We start from the raw sequence: 27,222 nt of genomic DNA on the forward strand, positions 1-27,222 counted from the left end.
CTGGATCTGGTCTTCGTCTACCTCTCTTCTCCACATGTAGAAGTATGTGTATATCGGCTCACGGTCAGAAGTTCTGCAGTTACCCTTGGCAAACTGCAGCCGCTATCAGTCTCAACCAGACTGTCTGTTGGCCCGGGACCCCTACTGCGCTTGGGACAGCGAGGGTCGGGCCTGCATACGCATCGACCATCGCGGGTCAGCAGAGTACATGCACCATTACTGACACTTTAATATAGATCTTGAGGCAGGATATTGATTTTTTTCTAAGCAATCTGCTGCAAGTAAATATTTGAAAGTCTGTGCGGATGCCTCCAAAATTACTTGTTTTTATGTACCTGTTTATGTACCTTTATACTGACTCCATAGCATTTTATTTGGTTAAGATTTACTCGCTTTTAATTGTGATTGAAGGCAGATATATCTAAATAAGTACATCTTAAGAGTTTTTTCGTCACTAAGAAAAAAATATGAGATAACTGTCTCTAAAAGACAAGATTTTTATTACATGTGATACATTATGTTTTTTGTGTATGCAGAGTAATTTGGCAACAGTTGTTAGAAACAAGTACCACACACAGAATCCACTGTTTCTGTACTGCTTGTTGTGTTCTTGACCATAAATAATTTTTTCGTTATCTTCTGCCTCAAGGTCCACGTCCTCCCTGTCACAGGACCTCATGCTGGAGAGGTTCAGCTGGGGAAAAGCCAAGTTTGATAAGCACGTCTCTATCCCCAGCCCTGGTGAGTGTATGGACACACCTCAGCAGTGGCCCCTTGTGGGGATTCCTTTTCATTGCATGAGCAAAGTATTAAAAAGGAAACAGACTGAGACTAAATGATTCCATTCGAATTGAGCTAGATAAATTGAATTGGTTAAAGAATCCTTGTTAATACCAGAATATGAATTGGAACGATTGTGGATCAAAACTAACTCCTTCTCGTGACTGCCTCCTCCCTCCCCGCTCTTCCCCTCATCCCCCTCCTCTGCAGAGCACTCCCGTCTCAGGAACATTACAGTGGTGGTGGGGTCAGACATGGTGCTGCCTTGCCAGTTAGTTTCTAACCTGGCAAGACCTTGTTGGGTTCTCAATGACCGTGAGCTCCAGTTGAGTGACCCCGAGGCTGGAGGGCCACGCTTCGACAGGACCCTCAAGGCCCTTGTCATCCCTGATGCGGGTCAAATGCAAGCAGGCCGCTACATCTGTTATTCAGAGGAACAAGGAGTGAAGTTTCAGACGGAACGGTACCAGGTGGCTGTCGTTGCCAGCGCTCCCGTCTTCATGGAGGCACGTGCTCCGGACAGCAGCATGGGGCTCTTCTGGGTGCTGGTTATCACGCTCGGTGCGGCATGCTTGTTGCTGTTGGTTGCGGCTCTTTACCTGCGCAGGAGGCTGAAGCTGGCGCTGGGAAAAGGAGCAGACATGAAGCCCCTTGAGAGCACTCTGGTTTATCCCATCACCCTTCCCAAGGAGCCCCCCACCTTCGTACCCAGTAAGATGCCCAGCGATGAGGACCGGTTCTGGGAGACAGGCGCCAATTACTACTATTCAGACGGGTCGCTTAAGATCGTTCCCGGTCATGCCCTGGGGCCCAGCAGTGTCAGTGGCACAGCGTCACCCAGCGCCATTCCAGGCCAGCCCATCCACTCCCCCAGCCGCCTCAGCCTCACCAATATCAGAGGCTCTGGTAGCAATGGCTATATTCGCCTTAACCTGAGCACAGCAGGGGAGGAGAGGGCTAGCGGGGCTGGCACTGGGGGTGGCGTGCTGGGGGGCCTGGGCATGGGTGGGAACGACTACTCCAGTCCGTTCAAAGAAGAGCTGAGGCGCACTCTGCAGCAGAGGAGCGTGCTGCCCGATGCGAACCCCGAGGAGTCATCCGTCTAGGCCCATCCTCCACTGCCCCGATTCCCTGATTTGGAAAAACAAAACAACCAAACTACCTCCCTCCTTTTGAGGACGCCTGCTCTCTCGCTCTCTTTCAGTGACACGTTGTCAAATCCTCATGCTCTGTGTCTCTCGCCATGCCAATGCCTGTTTGGCTCACTGTAGACATTTATAGCATGTTAAATATACAGACTCTTTCACCGTGTTTGCCAACATGCACTCCTATAATTATTGTGTTCTCTGCAACATGCAGCCGTGGACTTTTTCTGCTTCCACTGTGCAATCGTCACTTGTGTAAATTGTGTATTTAAAATTGAATACTGAACGCAGAGGAGAACACCTCAAGCATGGTAATCAAACAAATGCCGTCACATGTTTTCTGAAGGGCACATTTCTTTTACGTTGAGTGGACCAAGTGAGGCTTTTTAGCTTTGTGCTGAGACTAGTTGATGAATGGAAAGTACAAGTGACTGGAATTATCGAACTTTTCAATCCCGGTCCTTTGAGACTTTCTCAGCCTTTACTGCACTTAAAACTGGAAGCGCGTCTTCCCTTTTTGTATTGGTGAGCCAAGAGTGTGAGAGCGGTATAAAAAGACTAATTAACGTCGAAGCAAGACGACAATCATGTCCTCATAGCAAGAGCCCTGCGTGGGACTGAGAGAAGAGGAAAGAGAGTGAGAGACAAAGAGCAAGGAAATTAAATGGAAAATGAAGTGGATTGTTGTAAAAGACGCAAGATGGTTTCTGAAGGAAGGACAGTCTCTCAAGGTTTCTCTGCTCAATTTGTTTAGTATTTTTTTTCCCCATGATGTATTTACCCTTGGAGAGAGCCCCCAATTCCTACCCCTCTAATTTCTTCAAGCGGTCGGTTTAAATGAAGACATTTCTCATTTTTATTTTTCTGTCTGACAGACAACAACAGTGTTCAAGCTGTAATCAAGTGACTAATGGCTTTTTTTTTTTGTGAATAACAACCGTGCAAGCGCTTACATTCCCAGCTTAGCCTTGCAAGATGACGCTAAAATGCACCTTCAACTGAATATTCAACAAGTACACTCTGTACTACATCCGTAACAGTGTGTAACAACTACGTATTTTGGCTGAACTTTGGACATGTGTTCATTTCCTCCGGAAAAAAAAAAAGCAATTGGCTTTCGGCTCTTAGTTGCAGGACAATAACTGCACTCAAAATTCCAAATTGCAATTGTCACAGACACATTAAGCGTGGAGAATGTAGTTTACCCCTCGCTGTCACGACTGCTGTGGATGTCTCAAAAAGTGCTTTATATTTTATGGGTTTGGTGAGAGTGATAACTCGCACTGCCAAGGAAGAACCAGCTTCTCCCATGCACTCACAGTGCTTTGAATGTCACCCATCGTGGACTGTTTGTGACACATCTCGAACCCAATGAATCCCCTCCCTCCTACCGATGCCCAGAGACTAACCCAGGGCTACTGTGGACGTAAACAGAGGAGCATTGTTAAATAGACAGAAGATGGAATAGTGAATAGACGGCCTGGTTGCTGCTACGCTGACAAGTTTCTGGCTGCAGGCAGGAACCTGCGACGAACCAATGAAGGTAATGTCCCACATGATTAAATTCATGTTAGCAGATTTCGGCAAAGTAATATTGTGTTTACTTTTCTGACTTCTGACTCTTTGCTCAGCGCAGCACTTTGAACCAAGGGTTTGATGAAACAAGATCGTGATTTCACTTACATCATTAAAAATGAATCAACTGCCATCATACTGACAGAAACAAGCCAGCCTCACGAAAGCTTACTAAACAGTATGTCATACCTCGTATGTTAAATAGGAACAAAATATCGGAGAGTAAAAGTAACTTCAGGTTGTTGCTAGATTCAGCAAAGAAATTTGCTCATTTTCATTTTTACTCTTCAAGTCTGCTGGTAGGCACTTTTTTTTTTCCACATGAACAAAGCCGTGCTACGTTTTCCCTATTTCAGAAAACTTTCTCCTGGCGCCTGTTCCATTATAAGGAGATATTATCAGCTCTCATTTCTGCAAGAAAGGGAATAAGCATATTTCTCAAAATATTGAACCATTATTTTACTCATGAGACAATACAAATCTTGATGACCTCGCATTCAAAGACCCGTCAGGAGATTCCTAATGCAGAATTTGAGATCAATCGAGTCCGCCCCATGTAGATTTGTATGTATTCATTTTTCTAAGTCACGAGGATTCATCATGATGAAATCAGTATTCCATTAACATTTGTATGCAATTCTTCAATTTAAAAAATATCGTCTCTATTCCTCCACCTCCTTCTAAGAGATATGTTGATATCTTCCAATCGAGGCGTGTCAATTTCCTACTGATCAAACGTTGTCCTTGTGCACAGTTGGATTATTCTTGAGGGACAGGTGCGTTAGAAAAAATGAAAATCTACTTCCATAGCAAAGATAAGAATCATCCAGGGGCTGCCTGAAGCACGAGATGAGAACATTTTATTAAAAAGAAAGGCTCTCATCTTGATAAGAATCAAAACAGGTTGACACGTGGAAGATGGTTAACTGCCATGTTGTGCATGTGACATTCGAACAGTAGACAGATTCATTTAACCCGACCTTCCACTCAAACCTGACTGTTTTACATTTTTCATTTCCTTTCTTCCCTGTCTTTTCACTAGCAGTGACACTTAAACATGAATCGCGTTTGAATGATCACTATCATGAATCATGCTCTAGTTACCACACAGTTATAATATGCTCCTTAATATACATACCACATACATATCCCATTTTTAATAACATGCATACTGTGTATATACAGAGACGATAATCTCTCACTCCCTCACTGACCACATTACTCATTTGGGATATTACTCAGCCACGTTGTACTTTTCATTTTTCTATTATAGAATCGTGTATAATGTCCTGTTGTCCAGTCGTTGCTTACCTTAAAGTCAGTACAAGATGTAACCGTAAATTCCCTATGTGTGAGAACATAATTGGCCATCAAGGCTGTCTGAGTCTGATTCTGATTCTGATCGTCAGATAAATGTATCAACACCACTCATAGACCATTCTGCCCAAAAATGTTTGACAGGTTAGGTACATTAAGGCTCTTCATCATGGTACAATAAATGCAGTCCTCGAATCATCTTCAGAAGCCAAGGCTGTGAAAATATGGTTGTAATTGTTTGGAAGCCTACTTAGTTTCCTTTTGTTCTTCCTCTGTACAGGTGTGGCTTTTCGTTTTTGGAATGCATCTGCCAGGACCAAGAGAGGACAGTTCAAAGAGACAGAGATGAACAAAAAGAAAAAAAAAAAAAAAAAAACACTTTTCCCACTGTGTACAAAGTGCTGAAATAGATGTAAATGATCGAGATGATCAGAGGGTTGAAGAGGTACTTGGCCGACAGCACTCCATCCTTGTGTTGCATGATCCACCATAAATGGACAACGCATCTTTGATAAGATCAACCATGAGGATCTTTTTGACCTGTGATTTTTTTGGACTTTTTACAGACGCTAATATTGCAGAGCACTTGTGTTCTCTTTGGACAAAAACAAAAGAAAACAACAAAAAATGATAACAATGAAAAAAAACAGGTTGTACAGGATTTCATGGCTGCATTTCAACGTGTTTACTTCTTCTGTGCCTCTTCACCTTTGGATGAGCCAAAGTAGACTGCAGACGCTTTTGTTTTTGTTTCATCTCTTAAATTCATTTCGTTTCAATGTTTTTGTCTTAGCGGTCCGTCCACCATAAGACACTCAGCTGATGTCTGCTGTCTTTCTGCACATTGTATCTGCAGCTACATATTTCCCCTCACAGAAAACTGAAGAAGGGCCTGTTTGCCTCCTGTTTACATATTCTGCGTGACCTGATTCTTGATCTCCTGTCTTCATCACTACTCCTTAATGTACCAAAAATGAACAATTGTTTAATTTGCCTGCCCCTAAAACCAAATGTGTAGATATTGTAGACATTGATTTCAAGCTAATTAGTGACAGATTATGTCCAGATCATAGTATCAAATCCCCCAAAGCTGTAGCTAAAAGGATTTAGCACAATACACTGGTACTTATGTCTTTATACATTTTGGTTTTGCTATTGGGCTTTCCTATTTCATAATTCAGTTTGGAAAATAGTCAAAAGAAGGACTACAGGTTTCTTGCTTGAAAAATGCATGTGTGATCCACTTTATGTGCATCTCTGCTGTTCTTAGAAATGTTATATGCTCATTACATTTTCCCATCATTCAAGGCTTTAAGTTTAAGCTGTTTCTCTTGCGTTATAAATTGTATTATTGTAGTATCACTCTGGTTTTATTTTGCCCCCTGTTGTGTTTGTCTGTTATTGATCTTTTATGTTGGTTTTTAAAGTAATCTTAAGTAACTTATTTCACTTGTACAAACATGTTGATATTTATTATCATTGTACATATGTCCTTATTTTTTATATGTGTATATATACACAAATAAAAAAAAGGTGTACTAAAGACTCAAATTAACTTGTTGTGTATAGCTTCTTATCGGCTGAAAACAGCTCTCTTGGATGTCACAATAAAAAACTGAGAAGTCAGTGTGAGTGATCACTGGATCAAAACTTTAAACTTCTAGCATGTTGGTTTGTTTGTTTTTTAAACATTTCTGCAAATATCACTCGAAAACTGTCCAGAAATATCAATGTTCCATTTCTAAAAGGCGAAGCAACAAATGTGATCACATACTTACAGGAAGATTGTTTAACAACTGAAGCGTGTCGAGTTTTAATTCGCCAAAGTATCATGGAGAAGTACAGCATATCAAACTAATGCTGCTGCTATCGTCATAGGAAGAGTCGGTCTCTATTGGTTAGACATTCGATCAGACCTAGTTCTAGTTCTATCAATTTGATGATAGTCATTCCTGAATAGGCATAGTCATACCTTTTAGGTTTGGATACAAATTTACGTATCTATGTTTTTGCATTGTTGAAAAAAAAATTAGATTAAAGAGCAAAACACTGGATACATTTATTAAAAACTATGCATCTGCTACACATGAGTGATAGTTTTGGAAAATAATTTGAGCGTACTAAGATAAGATAATTAATGATAAGGTGCCCCTGATAAAGTATTATCTGGTCTTAGTTCAGTCAAATTATTTCTAATAGTTATGAAGTATGCCCCTGTGTATATTTAAGACATTTTAATACCTACCCATGTGGAAGCAGATTGAACAGTGTTGGGTCAGCTATGAATCCCTGAACCACAGATTCAAATAGAAAGAGAAGGAGAGAGAGAGGGAAGAGAGGGGTGCGGGCCAGCTGGATTACGGGGAGGAGAAACATTTACTCTTTTTCAGTCATTCTTTGAAACGCCCAACTGACTTATTGTGATATACAAATACAATTAAACTGTGCTGTGAATTAGTGTTTGCATGGTGAATATGTTTGGATTATTGGAATAAGAGAAGCGCGCATGTGAAAGGCGGTACCTGCTACATTTACTGAGATCTCATTGGACAATTCATATTAAACTAGTTCCGGTCTCGTTCGGGTACTTCCCATTTGGAAGGTAGTTCCAATTTATATCGTTCTAAAGTTCTTTATTACTGGCAGTGGGGCAGTAATTATTTAAAGTTTGCTGTTATTCGATAATTCGCAGTTGCCTGTTTCAGTGTGTTATACACTTGATGTTTTTTCTTGTTTTGTTGTGTTTTTTTGGCGGATGACGTTCTGCGGAAGAATCTGGTTGTTGCCAAAGTTATGGCGTGGAGCGAAATTTGAAACGTTGTCGACTAGTCGTAACAGTCGGGTTTGTTTTTTTTTTTTAATTTATTTTATCTTACTGCCTTACTTGTATTTTTATCTTCTACGTTTTTAGTACTTTTAACACTAGACAATACTGTAATTTATTTCAAGTAGTACGAGGTAAGTAAAACGTTCAATCGTTGTCATGTCCCCAATAGCTACTGTGGCTAATGTTTGTTAGCTTATCCCTTGTCGAGAAAAAAGGTCACGATAATTATTTTGAAATGAAATGAACATAGCTTTGTCCAAACGGGGAATAACTATTACTGTTACGTTGTTTATAGACGTTTACTGCAACTGTTGGCCAACCTTTCCGTCATTGTTTGAACGGTTATGCGATAGAGGGTTCATGAATACGCAAAAATTCACAGGTATTTTGTCATAAGCACAGAGATGAAGCGTGTTTCCCTGTACGATGAAAGTCACGATGCTGTCCGCAGTTAGTGCCGCATAGGATAGTGAGGCGTTAGTAATATGTTAACGTTTTGACATCAATCTAGCGAAATGTCAGATTGCTAACTCACAAACATGTATCCGCTTTAGCACCCTGCTTAGGTCAAAAGAATGGTACTGCTGTAATTTTTGATTAGGAAGATTATTGATTAGGCAAATATAAAGGTTTTTAGAAAGATTGGGGATTATTTCTTTTTTCGCTTTCATAGTCAATAAGGACGACCTTCTTGGACATACTGCATTGCAGAAATGCAGGTGGTTGACCAGAATGTTACATTCTTTACAACAATATTTTGTGTTTTTCTCCCCGTGTTAAAACGTTATGTTCTCTAAAATATTTTAAATGCAGTTATATTTACACATCAATCTCAAATGGGATGAATACATAATGTCTCATACTTCAGACTTCAATACATACCTAATCATGGTTGATGCCACAAGCAGTACTTTTTGATACACCTCAAATCACAATTTTCTGTTAACAGAAAGATAAGCATCACTTCAAACAAAGATCTTATGCCAGCTTCTGCACATTTGTCTTGTGAAAACATCCAAACTACAGAATGAAAACACATGATAAATAGGTGGCCATTTTAGCAGGTACACCTAGTTTTCTTGAATACCTCTTGTTACACTCTTAATTGTTATCATGTGATTTATTGTCTATTTAATTTTACAATATATTCTGACTTGTAAATGCAGATGACGACTCAAGAGATGAACGCTGACAATGAAGGAACCAAGAGGAGCAACATGTTGCCCTGCACAGGACAGGAATGCCCCTTAGCCCCTTTGGATTTTCTCAAACTCACACCTTCTCAGTTTGGTATATCTGTCCAGAGTTTCACCCCAGCATCATTAAATCATGAAGGTGAGACAAGGGGTATATTACATCAAAATAATACTGGGAATGTTTGTCGTAAGCATAGGAGACATTGTGACTATTTGTCTTCTTCTTGCCATAGAGAAGTCTCGCCTAGCCCAAATTAAGTCGAGGAGGAGGTCCAGTGTGGGTGTGCGTGGCTCACCAGAGACAAATTCACTCATCCGGTTCATGGCACGACAGAAAATGAAGACTGTGTCTCGTCGACAAACTCCAGAGGTAAGAATTTTCTTAGGGAGTGTGAGGGAGTTATTTTTTGGTATTTCATTGTCAATTTTTTGAGTAATTATTTTCAAGGGACAATGCAAATCCTATGAACAAAACAAATAGGCTAAAGCCTGATTAAGATGCTTCACAAAAGCTGATGCAACACCCCAGTTGTCAAAGACCTGATTCAGGTTAGACCCTTCACTATGTTTAAGTAAAAATCATTTGCCAGTTGAATTTTTCTCTCCAGCCCCAAAAAATGACATTAAAGTTCATAATTGTAAAATATTATCAAAGGATAAGTTGTGACCCTGAAGAATGTAAATATTTAGGCATTTTTTGTAAAATCCATCTGCTGTTTTTAATTTATCTGTCCATCCATCCATTTTTTTCAAAGTCAAATTGATCTCAACCTAGGTTCGACCATTTCTACAAAATGAGCTTGCCAGTGTGGCCAATTGACAGTGATCTGTGATTTTTTTTTTTTCTTTTTTTCTTCATGATTTCTTTTGATTGGTAATACAAAACTATCTGTTAATATAATGTCCCTTTTCTTGCTCTTCCAAGGTATGTTCCTTGTCACTCTATGCCTAGTTCTTTGAGGACGTCTCCTGAACACTACATACTGGATCTTGTGGTCATGACTAACAAGTCCATACGAAGCTATTCGTAGTCTATAAGCTATTCACCTGTTATTAATAGATTACTGGCAAATGTTGTTTGGGACACATATTTGAATAAAGATGTATATCTCAATGGTAGAGGAACTACATAAATAGCATAGGCCAACTAAATAACTTACAAGAGAATACTGAAAGATTTGAGATGAGTGATAAAAATCAAAGGCTCCGACCTTTTTATGACCTTGATTACAAAATAATTGAAGACCTGTGAGATACTTGATAACACTGTCAACAGCTCTCCTTGCTGCCAATATTAGTTTGCCAATAAGGCAATGAGAGCATACTGGAGGCAGGCATTATCCAGATGCTACACTATAACGATGACTGTCATTTGGTTAGACACAACTTAGTATATAGTAGTTCCCTTGCAATTTTTGTCATCAGAGGTTTGATTCTCTTCATCTTTCCAAGTAGATGTGAAGGGTCTCTTCTTAATTTTTTTTTTTTTTCTCCCCTTTGTCAGTTACTTTTTTTTCAGCAGTACCGTAAATGTTTATATTTCACTAAACCCAAATGATAAACACCATCATCACTCTCACTTGCTGTGCTGCTAGTCAGTTTGAGAAAGTGCTGTTCAATTATATGTTGACTGGATTGGAGATTATATGGACTTTTACAATGGAGTTTGCCTGCTGAAGACATTTCAGTGTTTGATGTGATGGATTCCAATATTTGCTTTCACGCTCACAGCTCACACATCAAGTCCCTTGATAGGTTCATTTTTGCAGTGCACATGTGAAAGGGGCTTAAGATATTTAAAGTCAAAACTCACTCCAATCCCACCAGGTGGTTTTAGATAGCTATGGAGCCTAATTAAATCCCGTTCCAGAATGAGCAGGAAGGCAATTCATCACTCTACATTGACTTTGTAGTGTGTTAAAGTACCTCTTTTAATTTTCTCTGCTTGCCAAAAAGCCTTAAAAACAGCTGTGTAGTGGGATATACCACCAAAGAATGAGTATCACAGAACCCCCTTTTTATAAACATTTTTTAAAAATGTATTATTTATCAATTTATCCAATTGGCATTTATATTACCATAATTCAGATCTACCCCCAGAACTTTATAAGCCTTAATCACATACAGAAAGTGCATAACTTCTACATTGAAAATAATTAGGCTATTAGCAATTACAAGAGAAATCGATGTAATTTGTCGGAATTATAGTGAAAGACACACTGTCTCTCAGTAATACCTCTTCTGTGATTTCTGAAGCCAATGATGCGTCAAGCTGCAACCCTGAACTGATATGTTTGCCTCCATTGTGTCAACTTTTAGCTTGTCAAAGGTAGCCCCGGCTTTCCTAGTGTTGCCTCAACATTGAGTCAGAAGATGGCATCTTTCCAGAGACTGATGGACATGGAGGAAAGTGAAGTCTGTGAGCCAATGCCAAAGCAGGACAACACTCGAGCAGGCATCAAGACAAGAAATAATCTGTCTGGTGAGGCTGCCTTGTTGCCACAGGATTAATAGCTTCATTTTTCAACAAGGATCTATGCCAGTAGCAATTCTTTATGATGTCTGGTGGCTCAGTTCCAAAGCAGTGGATTAATTCACAGCGTAAGCCTTAGTCTGACAATATCTTAACAGCACTCATTTATTCAGAGCTTTGTCACATTCTGAAATGAGCTGGATACTGGGCTTTTTATTGCTTGTGGTTTGTTTAACCTGTTTATCTTCAGTCTTTTTAAGCTGTTTCATATTCTTATTTGTGTTTGATAATGCTTTTTTTTTTCTTGCTTCTCATGTCGGTTTTTTATTATGTGTGCTTGACATACTTGTTTGTTTGTTTGGGTTTGTGCCTCTCAGAAGAAGACCTTGATGGAGGGAAAGAGAATCACTTTCCAATGGGGACGCCCACACCCAGCAAGAGGAGGCGGGTGGCCCCCCCGGGCTACTGTAAGGTGGAGATTACAGAGGCCAATGCTCCTGTGCTCGACTTAAGTCTAAAGGAGCAGAAGTTACACACTTTGACCAAGCACTTACGTGACTGGTTTAAACAATTTAACCAGCAGCCTTTGCCTTTCTCTGTTTGTATTTCTTTGTGGACTTTCACTACTCGACATGATATTCTCAGCATCGTCTTTTTGTTTTTCGTTATTTTGTTAATGCTAAAAACTACCCACTCAGCCAAACAAGGTTTACATTATTTATTCATCATTGTCTTTGGTTGTGGTACATTTTTTTTGTTTGTTCGTTTTTTTTCATTGTTTTTATTTTTGTCTTTTATTTTTGTTCTTTAAAGTAAAATATCAAGTTTTTATCTTACCTATATAATTTCAAGCACTTTTGGTATTTGTTGATTTGTGTAAGGCATGCAGTCAGTTTAATGCTTTTGCGTTATTCTATCTCTTAAATATTTCCTAAGGAGGATCAAGAAATAGTGACCCAAGCTGTTGCTAAAGGACCACTACCATCATGTCAGCTAGTGGAAGCTGCTGAGGCTGTACTCGGTTCTCCTTCCCTCTGTCTCGACTTTGAGCCGCTAGTGACCCCTGTACTTCAGGCATCTTCACCCACTAAAAACCAACAGGTATGACCCTAGACACACGAACAAAAGTTGGGGTTTGTCCCTTTAGAATATTCATCCTGTGTTTCATTTTATTTTCTGTTTTTTCCCAAGTAACCACATGGGTTCTCACATTTATACCATTAAAGTAACAGACTTGCTTTCATATACTGTATGTGGGGGAAGAAAATCAATTACTTGAAAATTGCCATTTTTAAAACCAGAGTGTTATATTTAGTCAGAAACATGTTTTAAACTGGTTGAGTGTACCAGGCCCTCTTGGGGCCATGGTGCTTTCCAATACCAATGTTTTATCTCAGCTGTGGACACAGCGTGTAGCATCATCATTGAACAGCAGTATAATCAGCTGGCTTGACATTATTGTAATGATTTTTCATTTCATCCCTATCTTGTTTTATATACAGATGAAGGACAGATAAATGGAAATCTCAACAGCTTAATAAGATGAAAGCCCTCACAAATTGCTAGTTGAGATTAAATGTCATTGGCAACTCTATTGAATGGCCAAGTACAGCTTTCTTCCATTCTCACCAGATATGATCACAATCACATCTGGTGAGGCTTAAAGGACTTATCTGTCATCTATGTAATAACCATGGTGTTCTCTGATCTGGTTTACCAGGTTTTACTGTTTTACTTTTTCCTTAAAATTTAACAGCACTTCATAGGTTTTATTTGTCTTATGTATGTCCTATTATGTATGCATGTCTGTATGTATGTTGTTTTGACTTGAATTTGTTTTGTTTTCATATTTGGCAAATAGGCCCTAAAGTGTGTGTGTGTGTGTGTGTGTGTGTGTGTGTGTGTGTGTGTGTGTGTGTGTGTGTGTGTGTGTGTGTGTGTGTGTGTGTGTGTGTGTGTGTGTGTGTGTGTGTGTGTGTGCGCGCGTGTGCGCTTTTGATTGTTTTAATGCAGATATTACCAATTTTGCAGTCTAAAGCTTGAACTATAGTCTGGCAAATATACCTATACCTTTTTTTCTACAGCGTGGTATCTTTGAAATCAAAACCTCTGGCCTCGCTTGGCCCAATAACCTTGCAGCAGCCTCACCAGCAGAGCCTTCCTCTCCCATCCACATCAAATCTCTCTCATCTCAGCAGGAGATGAAGCCAAAAGGTAATTGCCTACTTCTTTCTCGGGGTTATTCTATGCAGACTGGCCATTAATCTGGGTTCAAATCTCCCTTTGAGGTGAGATGCATAGAGTTAAACCTGATGCAATAGGTGCATTCTATGTACTTGCTACCTAGGATTTTATTTACAAAGAAGAAATCAAGTTTTTACAAAACATTGTTTCGAGGTTCTGTCACAGGTGCAGGAGAATTGTAACTTTGTATTTTCATCAAAGTTTTGACTTTTTTGTTTTCAATCATGAAATACAGTTTATTTTTCTGGGTTTTTTGGGGGGTTGGGTGGAAAATTTCTAATGAGACCACTTTGAACCTGCCTGATTTTACAACATGGGTAAATTAAAGTGCTAAGTATGTATGTAGTGATGCTGCAAAATCTTGCTCAAAAGCAATATTCAGTTATATCTGTTCACTACAGACGACAACTTTCTTTTTTTCCCCCAAGATGCCAAAAATAATATATATACATACAATGAGGACTTGTGATAAGAATACTTTAGATTTGGATTTGTTTACCCTGGAGTCCATAAAAACAGCCATGTAGGTTGAACCCAGTGGCAGTACAGCTGTAAAGAAAGGCCTGCTAGGGAAACTGTTAAAAGCTGTCTCTCAAAGGGAAGGAGTAAAACATTTTGGAGAACTATGAATTAATGATGATGCCACTGCTAATTGACATCAAAGCACTTAAACCGATGATGCTCCAGTATTTTCTAAACTTGGGCTGCCCATGTTTTGGCCAGAAAATTGTGATTTAAACACACTGCAAAAGTGTTCACTCAACTGAAAGTCAGCATATACAGCTAGGACCAGAGGCAGTGACACAAGTTTTATTATTTTAGCTCTTTACAAAAACGTATTCAGGATACAATTATATAATCAATATGGGCTTAAAGTGCAGACTCTCAGCTATAATTTGAGAATATTAGCATCCAAATTTGAGCAAGGTTTTAGGAATTACAGCTCTTTAATACTTAGCCGCCTCTTTTTCAAGGGACCAAAAGTAATTAGACAATTGGCTCAAAAAAATTAGGCTGCATGGGCTCTTCCCTCAGTAACCTTTCATCAATGAAGTAGTTAAAAGGTCTGGAGATGATTCCAGGTGACATTTGCATTTCGAAGCTGTTGCTGTGAACACACAACATGTGGTACAAGGAGCTCTCAATGGAGGTGAGACAGACCATTCTGAGGCTGGAAAAATCAGAGAGATAGCAGAAATGTTTGGAGTGGCCAAATCAACAGTTTTGTACATTCTGAGGAAAAAAAGGGTGCACTGGTGCCCTTTGAAACTCATAAAGTCCTGGATGTCCACAGAAGACAGCAGTGGTGGATGATCGCAGAATCCTTTCCATGGTAAAAAAAAAAAAAAGCTCTTCCCAACATACACTCAAGTGAAGAACACTCTTCAGGACGTAGGTGTATCAGTATCTCAGTCTACCATAGAGAGAAGACTTAATGAGTAAATACAAAGGATTTACCACAGGGTGCAAACCATTCATCAGCCTCAAAAAATTGAAAGGCCAGAATTGACTTTGCCAAAAAAAAACCCTGAAGAAGCCAGCCCAGTTCTGGAACAGCATTCTTTGGACAGATGAGACTAAGATCAACCTGTACCAGAATGATGGGAAGAAGAAAGTTTGGAGAAGAATTGGAACAGCTTATGATCCAAAGCAAAACCTCTTTGTGAAGGCAGTGTGATGGCATGGGCATGCATGGCTTCCATTGGCACTTGTGTTTATTGACGATGTGACAAAAGACAGAAGCAGCCGAATGCATTCTGCAGTGTTTAGGGATTTACTTTCTGCTCCGATTCAGCTAAATGCAGCAAAGTTGAGTGGACGATGCTTCACAGTACAGATGGACAATGATCCAAAACATACTGCAAAAGCAACCCAGGAGTTTTTTAAAACAAAGAAGTGGAATATTCCGCCATGGCCGAGTCAATCACCAGATCTTAAACCAATCGAGCATGCATTTCACTTGCTCAAGGCAAAACTGAAGGCAGAAAGACCCACAGACAAGCAACAACTGAAGACAGCTGCAGTAAAGGCCTGGCAAAGCATCACAAATGAGGAAACCCAGCATTTGGTGATGTCAATGGGTTCCAGACTTCAGGCAGTCATTGCCTGCAAAGGATTCTCAACAAAATATTGAAAAGTAGCAGTTTACTTAAGGTTATGTATTAATTTCCAATTACTTTTGAGCCCCTGAAATGAGGAGCATTTGAAAATGAATAGCTACCATTCCTAAATATTTAATCATATATTTTTGTTTAACCCCTTGAATTAAACCTTTGTCTGCACTTCAATTCCGTTGTTTTGTTCCACTTCCAATGTGGTGGCATGCAGAGTCTAAATCATGAAGTTTGTGTCACTGCATGTTTGCAAACCAGCTTTGGATTTGTTCTGTAGTTTTGTACACTACTTTTGTTAATGAGAATATTTTAAGGAAAACTTTCCAGTGTATGCTAATAAGGGAGAGCTTTATTAATACCCTTGACAGCTCCTGTCAGTCATCTGGGTCACATTACATGAAACCAACAAAAAATGCATCACAAAATGCTTTGTAATGTCTTACAACAGGCACGGTTGCAGCATTCCTCTTAATTCTACTTCTTTGATTTTATATATGGTGTTCACAGGAGCTGGATGTCTCAAGATACATTAATCCTCAGTCATGTAGGTTACAAGTATTGGAGAGCATAATGTATGGTTCGGCCATTGATTTGGAGGGTCTGTATGTAATAATACAGATAGTAAAAAAGCCTTCAAAGATTTACCTGGTAATTTGTAGTCAGTTTCACAAAATGAATCGTGTGCGAGGGGGGATGTCTTACTGATTGTGATAGTGGCCTGCATCATTAATTTAGTGTTACTCTGTCTGTGCAGGAGATAATGACTCCTCAGAAACCCCAGCAGTGAAGAAGAAGCAGGTACACTTTGGAGGTCCACTTTCTCCTGAGGTTTTTGACAAAAACCTTCCTCCCAGCACCCCGTTACAGAAAGGGGGGACACCAGCCCGAGCCACAACACCAGGTGGCAGCTTACAGCTCCGCTCTGTGCTGAAGACGCCGCATAGGAGTGAAGCCTCAACCCCTGAGAGCCTGAGGAATTTTTGTTTCTCCTCTGAGTTTGGTGCCTCTCCTACATTTGCAATTCCTCGCAGTTGCAAATTGCAGTCTCAGGAGGAGGATATACAGGTTGCTCTAGTAAATATTGATGTTCTTTCTTTATTAGCGAAAGCGCTTGTAATGCTTGCACAGTACTGCTCTAAATATCAATTCAAATTCCCTGTGTGAACTAACAGTCACAAGATTTAAATTTCACAACAACAAATTAATGTGATTTTGTTAACACTCGGGCTGAGATGTGTTTATTAGCTTGCTAAATCCACTTTTTTATACAAGTCATTCCTGCAGATAAATCTGTTGAGTAGTGTCTGGCTCACTCTTGATGTGAAGAAGTAAACTGTAATTGCTGTTATGAAATTCAGTCAACAGAATCAGTAAGAGTCATTGTCTGAATTATTCTGATTGGTGTTCTTTTGTGTATCACTAGACCAATGTCCCTTCATTGGAGCTGAAAGAACCTGCGGTGACAAATGATGAAGGTTGATAATTGATACCCATTGAATGTTCTGTGTGTAATCATCATAAGGATATACAGTGTAATTGGCTTTTTTTCCCAGACTGTATGTGGGATGCTCAGATGAATTTGAACGGTGCACTCCGAGAAGAGTTACCTCTTCAGAAACAGAAAGGTAAACTTTCAATGTTTTCTAACACATCGTAAGAATGAAACACTTTGGTTACAATGCTGTTGTAACAGCTTATCTTCATTATAATCCCTTAATGTTGCCACACATCAACCAGGAGTTTTCTATACCCACATGAGCCTTAAACTTTTTTTATGTGGATGCAACTTGTCACCTTTCATTTATTTCTGTAATCTACCTTGGAAAACACATGGACTCAGCCAAGGTAAAATAGCGGTGTATCAAACAAATGGTTGAAATAAGATGATTTTCAGGGAAATTAAGCTTCAACTATAAAACTATATTGATAGCATCAGTAAAAATGTCTGCCTGTCTAATATACAAATACACAAATATTATTTTAAAAGCAGAGCTAATATATGTAACAGACATTATTCTTGATTTTTAGTTCGTTTGTAATGTGGTTGCTCTCATTGCAAAGGAAATTTTCAATCGTTTTTCATTGTGTCAATCTATAGTTTTTGAAAGGATCAAAATAATATTAGACTAAATTTGGTACATGGTACAAAGGGGTACCAAATTGGTACAATTAATCTGGCACGTCTATTCTATAACCCATACAAGTTAAGAGTATCGAAATATTCAGTCATAGCAGCATATACTGCAGTACTTTGTGAGAACTTCATAACACTATGAAGAGACCTTGACAGTTTTTCCTCTCTTCATACTAGTACACCAAACTTACTTCTATCGTTCAAATGAACAAACAAGTAGACATCAGAGGATTCACATGATATGAATGTTAAACCCTGTCTCATTTGAAAGACTGCACATAACAATTTTTATCTGAATTGGTGTACTTTTAAGTCCTGTAACCTAACCTACTGCACGTTGCTTTTTCCTGCATCCTTTCATTGTAGATATTTCCTCAGAGTCTGTGACTGAACAGAACACAGCTGCTGAGACAGACACCGTGGACAGCATCTTCTCTTTGCCAAAAAAGGAGGAGCAACTTCAGACTGGCATTGAGACTCCAGCTGCAGCAAGATCTAATAACCGAAAGAAAAAGGCCCGTCTCAGTTTTTGTTTTGTTTTTCTGATTTCTCGCTTTTGTCATCATAGATGCATGATATTTATTTTGAGAGCTCGGCTCATTGATTTCGTGATAGAGTGAAGATCGCAAACTACATTGAGCCTTCTTCAAAATTTCAATTTTACAAAGTACCACTTTTGAAATATGTCACATTGCAGCTTCAGCAAGAATGGGAACCAACCACTGACGCTCCGTCCTTCATCAAGAGCCGCAAGAGAAAGGTCACTCATCAGTATGAAGTAAGTAAGTAAATGTAGGAATCTCCATTTACTGGACGAGACTCATTTCATCATTTAGGGGTTGTGACATGCTCCAGTCTAATCCACTGTTAAATTCAATGGATCTGAACTTAATCTCTTTTTTAGATATCTGTGTGTGCACGTGCATGCGTGGGTGCACGCACCCATAAAATAAATACATAAAACTTAATGCCAGTGGTGTTTCTTTAGTTACCAGAGGAGAGTGAACCTGTGAAGAGGTCGACACGCTCTGCTGCCAAGCTGGCCTCTGGGAAGATAAAGGTGAGTTGGCTGAGTCGTCTTCTTTGATTTCTCTTTATACCCCTTCACAGATGGATCTGCAGATGCGGCTTTCTGCAAAGCAGAGTGGGCTGAGTGAAATGTACATACAGTCTATGAGAATGAACAGTGTGTATTTATGTTATTGTACTGTGATTAAAACTGAAAAAACATTTCTGTTTTGCTGAAATAATCAATTTCTATGTCTGCATTGTGGTCATTTCTGGGATATCCACCTTTATATCCCAAAATGTCACTGTATTGTAAGTTGTATCTTAATACCATACTGATTCAACCCTTGCCATACCCCATATGAAAGGGATTTGAGACAAAAAAAAAGAATCCATAAAAATGTTGATGTAGATAAAATGATGGACAGCACAACATTGTGAAAATGTATCAATGATTTTATCAGATATGAAACGGTCGTTTTTCATCAAATTGTGTCTAGATAACAGACCAATATTTTATTTCAATACTGACATTAATATCAGTGAACTCATATTCAGGCCGTCTTTTCCCACAGAAATCTTCAACAAGGCATCGGTGGAACAAGGAAGTGAACCACGCCCTCTATGGCTCTCGAGAATATGCCTCCAAGAACCCTACCCTCAGCCCCATTAATGAGAGTTTGTCATTCATCAGCCAGTCTCCGGCAATAGAGCAGACTCCTGTGAATTGCACAGGTTAGATATTCACACACCCTTGTTAGCATCTGAAAGTAAATTTAACCCTTGTGTGGTGTTCGGGTCTGTGGGCACACACACACACAAAAGTGAAAACGGGTCCTGAACACCACACAAGGGTTAATAAGCTCAAGAAAAAGGAAACATTATATTTTGTGCTTTGTGTCATCCTAGACGAACCTACATTAATGTTCTACTGGTAACTGGTTAAATGGGATGAAGTTTGTTGTGAGACCTTTAATAGTTTTTACCTCATAGCTTATTTTGCATTTACAAGGCGGACTTACCAGAATGTGTCGCCCATGCTTCAAGTGTCAATCCCACTCTATGAAGTCATGCCAGTGTGTATGTGAATTTAGTTTGCTGTGCTACACCTTGATTAGGACATGACCCTCTCCGTTTTCCCTATCTGATGTATTTGGAAATTCAACTTTGTTACCTTGACAGTTGTGATGCGAATGTTTATCACCACTTTGCCCCAAACTATGGTTCACAGTGCAATGTTGTAGTTGGCTGCTGTATTGTAGAAAACCAACAACTCTTAACTCTTGCTCTGTCCTTGTTTCTACCTGCAGCCCTGAATCAGAAGTCATGCCTGACTCAGGAAATTCAAGAATCAGTCAGAAACGTACCAATGTTAGAAGCTGCTAAAGACACCCTTGATGATACTCACGAGACAAGGAACATCTCAATTTCAAATACCTCCATCTCATTTTCAAATTCCAAATCAGACAAAGGGAAGGCCAGGCGTTTGTCTGGGCGGGGGCTCAGAGGGAAAAGACCACAGAGGAGAGTCAATGTTTCAGAAGATGACCTCCTTGGGAGGGAGGCTCTGGATCTGATTGGAGAGATAAAAGATGACAACCACAAAGGCAAGAATAGTGCAATTCTTGAGGAAATTGAGCCTCTGTGCACTGTAGCTGTCAATGAGCAACAGGATGCCCTGAAAGCTGAAAAATCCTGCATGGACTCAAATGAGAAGTCAGAGCGTCTTGCTGGTTTTGATGAACTCACCACAGTAAGCACAGCCCTAGGTAAAGAATTAAATATCTTGTGTGTGCAAGCAGAGACAGCAAAGAGAAAAACTAAAGGGGCTCCCAAGATACCAAGAGGCAGGAAGAGCTCTGTGAACCAGGAAGACATACATCTGATCAGCCAGGCTGCTGAATCGAGGAAGGAAGATGAAGCAGCACACCAGCATGAAACAAATGATTCAAGCTCTGATGGCAATAGAGAGGGTCGAGAAGCCACTTTGGATCTGGCCCCCTGGCAGGCCGATTTTGATTTTGAGAATGTGTTCAAGCCTGTTGTCGCTAGAGGGCAGCGCTCAGTGCGCCGCAGTCTGAGGAATCAGAGCAATGCAGATAACATCACTGGTCTGGCATGGATGACTTGGACCTCCCCCTTCTCTGATAGAAAAGACCGCAGGAGCACCCGGAGACAAGGAATCTACTGCCCTCCCAACCCCACCCTTGCTCAATGATGAGATCCAACATTCAACTTTGTGAGACTTGATCTACCCATCCGGGACACAGCTTGCCAGACTGAACCTTTAACACATCCTATTAATTCATGACATACCTTGTTTTCTCTGAATTATACAGAATGATATTCTGAAGTTAACAAGCTTGTTTCATATCAATAAGATGTTCTTTTTTTCCCTCCGTTTTTTGTTAACACTTACTATTAATTTTTATCCAGTTTCTCCAGCCAAACCACTCAACACACATCATCTTCTCTGACCACCTCTAAATCGATATCAGCCACTCAGCTGGTAATCACAGTCCCTCCTCTCTCACCACAGTCACTAGATCGAGCCTGTCTGAGACGACAGATGAAGATGGCTGTGTAACTAACCATCTGGCAGGCAAGGTTAGAGGGTGTGGGAATAATGCAATTGGAAGATGGGAGGAAACACTGGCACAGAGAGTGAATGAATTCTCTTAATTGTATGTTTTTCTGTTGACACAAAATGTCTAGAAGTATTTCCCATGTTCAAAGGTTTCTTAAATCTGCCATCATATTAGAGGGTTCTTCGGTAGCTTCCTGAAATGTGTGATTCAAAATACTTTGCCTGCTTTCACTAGATTAAAATGTGTCCGTTTAAACACAACCTATCCTGGAAAGAATGGCTTTAAGTATTAAAAAGCACCATCAGGTCACTTTGGGGGAAAAGTGCTTTTTACATAAACTTGGCTTATTTAGGGAGTGAAGACAGCATTACATATATTACCATTCTGCCATACATTTTGAAAAACTGAATATCTGGAAGTAAACTGACCCCTAATCTCGTATTTAAATCAGCCCCTCTTTGTTGCCTTTATACATCTGCCAGAGGAATGGAGGGAGCAGCAACAAATTGAGTTTCAAATTTACTCAGTAGAGGGAAATTGGCTCCCGGAATGATGCATGGGCGTAATCTATCCATCACTGGATAATTGACTCCCTCCTTTAACATCAAGTCAGTCACTTGGCTGAAGGACACCAGAGGTTCCTGCCTCTGTGTGCCAAGGGCCTCTATTGCCTCTTAAATGGATGAACGGCCTCATACTAAGTAAAGTATTGTAGCGATGCTGTTGTGCCACCTACTGGCAGCTGGGGGGAATTTTGTCCTCCGCTAGTCACCAACTATTCCAAACCAAGACAGAAACAAGGATGAGAACTAGATCTGTTCACCAGGAGAGGAAAGAGATCAGCCGGAGCATATTAATTCCTATGAAAGGGAGGTTTTGTGTACTTTTATGAATGAGTTCAGTAATCGTTTACGGTCTGAGTGTTTCCTCCCTCAAAGCATCATGCGCTCATCAAGTGATTTTCAAACTTTGATCCACAAATAGGCAATTCTGAATTGCTGGAGTATACAGCAGAGCTGCATCTCCGTGCAAGTGGTCCCAGTTGTGTGTGTGTGTGTGTGTGTGTGTGTGTGTGTGTGTGTGTGTGTGTGTGTGTGTGTGTGTGTGTGTGTGTGTGTGTGTGTGTGTGTGTGTGTGTGTGTGTGTGTGTGTGTGTGTGTGTGTGTGTGTGTGTGTGTGTGTGTGTGTGTGCGCGTGCGCGCGCGCGCGCAGCCCCTGTCCCTGGCAGACAGGCATAGTGAAGACGGCTTAACACAAGAACAATGGGGTCCTTTGACTGAAACGACGCCCCCAAGACAAGTGGCCTCCTGTCACCGTGGCAACCCCCCATGGGACAGGGAGCGGGCTGACAGCTGTAGACGAGGACTCGCAAAAATGGAGTCCATTTCTTTCTACTAAAGCTCCACTGCTCTCTTTCTCCCCCACTTCTCTACACATGAATCCATGTGAATGTGGGTTACATCTCATTTTACAGCATCATGTGATTGACCTCAGGGGTTTGACTCTCCAACTACTGTCTATCTAACATCCGAAGGAGACTCAAAGACTAAGAGAGCAATAAATCAAGGCTTTAAAGGCCCCTGTTCCTGTTTAATAAGAGAGTGATCTCATTAATAAATAGGAGGCTTCGCAACAACATTTCCCTCGCTCAACACTTGATTTTACGCCTCATTTTCAAAACTGATTAACATTTTCTAAACAAAGACAAAAATAGATTCCTTTATTTGTACCCCAAGTCTTAAGTTATTGGTCTGTCAATTAGTTACTTAGTGGATGAATGGTATTAAGTTGTCCTGCTGCCTCAGTCCATTCTGCACCGGTTGCTGCGTGCCCTCTTATTATTGATGCTTAGAGGCGCATCCTGTAAACCCTGCACAGCTCTCCCACAGAGCCGGGGACAGCAGGAGGAGGGTAACAAACAAAAGCAAAGGCAGCAACAAGAAATCCTCTGGCTACTCCGTTTGGGTTGCTGGCCCAGTGTGTCTCCACAGCGCAGCTGTGGCTGACTCAGACCTGCTGCAGACACTGTCTAGCTGTCTGTAATATAAACAGGTGCAAAGTCGCCTTCTACATCACTCCAAGAGAAGTCTAATCAAAGCATTTTTATTGAAGAGAAATGCTCATCCTTCCCTTTTGAATTGTATTTACTTTTTAAATCAACAAATAGTCTGGCAGAGCGCAGACGTTCTTTCAATTTATTTCATTAAATTGCCCAGACTTGAGAGTGATGGTGGGTCATGCAAGATCAAATTTTCATTCATCAGCATTCGTTGACTCTAATGCAGTGGGAATGAGTGGTATTTCTCTCAAGGTGTGATATTTTGCTTCCAATGAAAGGCCAGTCACTCAAGATAATCCAACCTTGTGAGCAGGTTTTATTTTTCTTTCAACCAAACCGCAACCCTGAAGATTTTTTTCCAAACTTAGTTCCCAAATTCAGCCGCTAAAGCTGAAAGAGGATGAATAATAACACTTCAGTTAAGAGGAGAAGGTTTCAGGATAAGTTTCATCTCGATCATCAGTGGTTTTACTGTCATGGCAGAGGTGCTTTGCTATCACCAGGAGGTGGCAGTAACTTGCCCTAAGTTTTTGAACAAACAACAGGTTGCTTTTGGATACATGTTTAAATACATAACTAATATCAGCCTACTTACTTGAAATTCCCGGTACAGAACCAATGTTCGAAGTAAATCCTCTAATTGTACTCTACATGAGTTTTGAGTTTATTTGTCTTTGATAATGACATTTTAGGTGATCTGAATGTATGGAGGCTTGTATGAAAATAAGTGATTTTGTTGGTAAGGAAGAAAAGATTTGTGATGTTTTGTTTTCTTTCGGTCCTGATACTTTCATCGTGAGAGCAAATAAGCCAACTAGCTGAGTGACGATCGAGGCAACCATTTATCTGGCCGATAACAGTTACATCAATATAATTTTGAAAACAGTTATAAGTTGAAGCTTTGGAAGGGGGGGAAAAAACTGTGTGTGTGTGTGTGCGTGTGTGTGTGAGCTTTAATGAAGACTGTGCGGAGATTCTCATCACTGTTAAAGGAAGCAACATTTCAATGTAAGGGAAATAATCTGTTTTCATACAGGATGTGGCCAGGGTGACAATTTACAGACGACAAACTACTTGAATCTCACCATGTGGTTCATAGGTCAAAGACACACACTTCAAACCCTATGGCTCTTTGTGCCTTTGAGATATATTGGACATATTTGTAGGTTGTTTTTTTTTTCACCCAAAGAAAAAGTCATTGCTTTATGGTGCACTAAAGTCTGTTAATCCATATCAACACCCTCTAACTGAGGGTGTTGGCAACTTCATTGTCTGTCCATCTGAAACACGAACCTAATCAGTCTTTTATTTTAAATATTTATAGGAAAAGAATAAGGCTTTATGATAAGCCTATCCACTGAGGCTTATCATGTGGAAACTAGGTTTTACAATCTCTAAAAATTAAGGTGAACAATTGTCGGTCGATCACACGGCCTCATGTTGAAACATACAACCATTCACACACCTCTGCAATTTAGGGTCTCTAATGAACTACCTGCATGTTTATGACTGGGAGAAAAACCCACGCTGACATTGGGAGTACATTGCAAACTCCACTAAGAATCAAAGCATGGACCTTCTTGCCATGAGGCGGAAGCGCTCTCCATTGTGCCACTATGCCCCCCTTTCTTATCATTTATTAGCGATTACAATTGTTTTTATGATCTATCGGGTGTTTGAAGAGCCACTTCTAATATATTTATAATGCTTTTATTACCTCTGTGTTTATAGGCAGTGATGAGGTGCAAGAAGGATGTCATAATCTGTATCTTTTGAATTGTTCAGCAGCACTGTCTTTCAATTCTAGAGCTGATTTATTTATCAGCCTTGGTTTGATTGCAGTTGCATTGAAAATGTATTACTTTTATTTACGTTCGTAAATCCATGGTTGCTGGTTGCTGGTTTTTCTCTTTGATAAGGTCATCCTGTAGTCCATGGTACTGAATTTGATTTTAAATTGGTAGTTGTACCTTATATCCATTTGAACACTTTGAATCCTCACAAAACAGAAGCTCCGCTGGTATGATCTCTCTCCCACGACGCTCTGTCTGCTTTACAGGAAGGGTTTATCTTTTCTCCTCTCTCTCCCTGAGACGAGAGGGGGAACATCTCCCTTCGTCTCTAAACCATTTTCCAGGCATGCACCCTGTGCATGTATCTGACTGAAAGTGTGTCATTCAGGGCCTTGGAGCATCCTCTTAAATGTGTCTGTAAATTAAGGCCAGGTGAAAAAGGAGTTGGGGCTCAAATGGCGATCTTCGACATAGGTTTTGCAAAATGGATTGTACGTAGAGATTAATGGCACGGCTCAAAGGATCAGTCAGTAAGTGATAATCCCTAGAGTCAGGTGCTCTCCTGGATTTTCCTCCAGTGACACCGTCTGGTAAACACTTTAGGTTTCTAATTCAACATTATGTTAGTTATTTGAATTATCAGCTTGACATTAAGAACTGATGATCATGACCAAACACACACACAAGATGAAATTGTATAATTTTGGGGCAGGTTGTTGTGTTTTGTCTCCCGCCATTATCTGATGATTCAAAAGTTTGATTTACTGAGATTTTCTAAAAATCTCTTTTTTCAAATAAAGCACAAAGAATGGTAAAACATTCATCCAAAAACATGTAAGAAATACCTTAACATTTAGAGGTCATTAATACATTAAATCAAAAAGGCCTTCAATCATTTATAGACTCCAACCACTTCTTGGATGGAGGTTAACACTGAAGACTTACAAAGTATGGGAACCTCTGCTTTGAATACCACAAGAACCGTCGGTGTGAAAGCACTTCGATAACATGTTTGCACATGTTCTGTTTTTTTATAAGACCGGCAGAGTTAGTGGATGATTCCAATAAGAACCGCGCTTAAAGCCTATTTGATTTAGTTTATTTTTCATTGATGTCAATAAAGCAGCATACCCACACCATGCTTTTATGACCACCTTTATGAGCCTGTATTGGATCCAAAATTATTTGCATGTATCTTTTACCAAAGGAGGGGTTTGAAGTGGTGACAATTTGTGTAAAGTCACCCTTGAATCATCCCTGGGCTGTAAAAAGCTCATTTCCTCCTCACCCTTGAGTGATTGCATGTATTCCTGAATGGCTTACCTGACATTGCATCAACTTGCATCAAGTTGTTTGCGAGTAAGTACAAACTCTGGATGGCCGGCCGCCAGTCTTCCAAAACATATTTCTAGAGTTGATGTTTGATGGTGTAGAAACTCCCCTTGGGTGTTCTCTTGCTTTGTAATGTGGTGAAGGTAAAGCAGTTTTTTTTTTTTACAATCAAACCTTCCTGTGACCCCTTGGTACTTGGAAGCACCTGGATGGGTTTCATATCTACCCGAGACTTGTTATCGATATTAATCTTACGCTCAATATCTAACGTGATCGTATTGTCTGAAGGAAACGCGGTAATAGCTTCATGCAAATTGTTTTCAGAATGAACTGCATTCTATCTGCCGAGTGGGCTTATTTGTAGCTTGATGGATTTTGCAGTAAAAACTACTCTCGCTTGGTCGTATTGCTGCGCTCACCTTTATGAGTTGCTGCATTATTGCCGCTTCACCCAAGTTGCCCTCAGAGCTGGAGGTGACCTGATCGGGATCTGCAGAGGCCGGCGGGCTCTGCGGTGAGGAATGAACCTGACACACGTCGGCCTTGAAAAATGAGCAGGTGTTTGTTTCTCTGTTAAGTAAACAGTGTCATTACCAATGGCCTCGGAGCTCCTGCATCTCGGCTCTTTGTTTGATTA

The 27,222-nt window shown here is 40.2% G+C and overlaps 2 protein-coding genes across 9 annotated transcripts in view; both read left to right on the forward strand.

Moving 5' to 3' along the window:
• sema4c (sema domain, immunoglobulin domain (Ig), transmembrane domain (TM) and short cytoplasmic domain, (semaphorin) 4C) overlaps positions 1-6,443 on the forward strand; it is a 96,415-nt gene extending 89,972 nt beyond the window's left edge. For all 5 annotated transcript variants that reach the window (XM_086169731.1, XM_086169733.1, XM_086169729.1 and 2 more), the window contains 4 exons: positions 41-195; positions 650-741; positions 991-3,468; positions 5,098-6,443. In XM_086169731.1, the coding sequence (XP_086025857.1) occupies positions 41-195; positions 650-741; positions 991-1,886 (1,143 nt within the window). In that variant the 3' untranslated portion in view covers positions 1,887-3,468; positions 5,098-6,443. The remainder of the gene's footprint in view (positions 1-40; positions 196-649; positions 742-990; positions 3,469-5,097) is intronic.
• Positions 6,444-7,637: 1,194 nt separating this feature from the next.
• Positions 7,638-21,181, forward strand: cdca2 (cell division cycle associated 2). Of its 4 annotated transcripts, none has more exons than XM_086169735.1 (15): positions 7,638-7,775; positions 8,811-8,979; positions 9,074-9,210; positions 11,160-11,322; positions 11,691-11,785; positions 12,250-12,414; positions 13,398-13,527; positions 16,426-16,745; positions 17,095-17,146; positions 17,225-17,296; positions 18,172-18,320; positions 18,503-18,583; positions 18,794-18,865; positions 19,389-19,548; positions 20,124-21,181. In XM_086169735.1, exons 2-15 carry the CDS (start codon positions 8,811-8,813, stop codon positions 21,029-21,031), a joined length of 2,673 nt encoding a protein of 890 aa, XP_086025861.1. In that variant the 5' UTR covers positions 7,638-7,775; the 3' UTR covers positions 21,032-21,181. The 4 variants fall into 4 exon arrangements, with proteins under 4 accessions (XP_086025861.1, XP_086025862.1, XP_086025864.1 ...); XM_086169736.1 differs by having other exon boundaries at positions 16,426-16,736; XM_086169738.1 differs by lacking the exon at positions 7,638-7,775 and having other exon boundaries at positions 11,691-11,780; positions 16,426-16,736.
• Positions 21,182-27,222: the final 6,041 nt, after the last annotated feature.

The sequence above is a fragment of the Fistularia commersonii genome, chromosome 22 (assembly GCF_037954325.1).
Source record: "Fistularia commersonii isolate RoL2024-O1a breed Wild chromosome 22, RoL_Fcom_v1.0, whole genome shotgun sequence".
Lineage (NCBI taxonomy): Eukaryota > Metazoa > Chordata > Actinopteri > Syngnathiformes > Fistulariidae > Fistularia > Fistularia commersonii.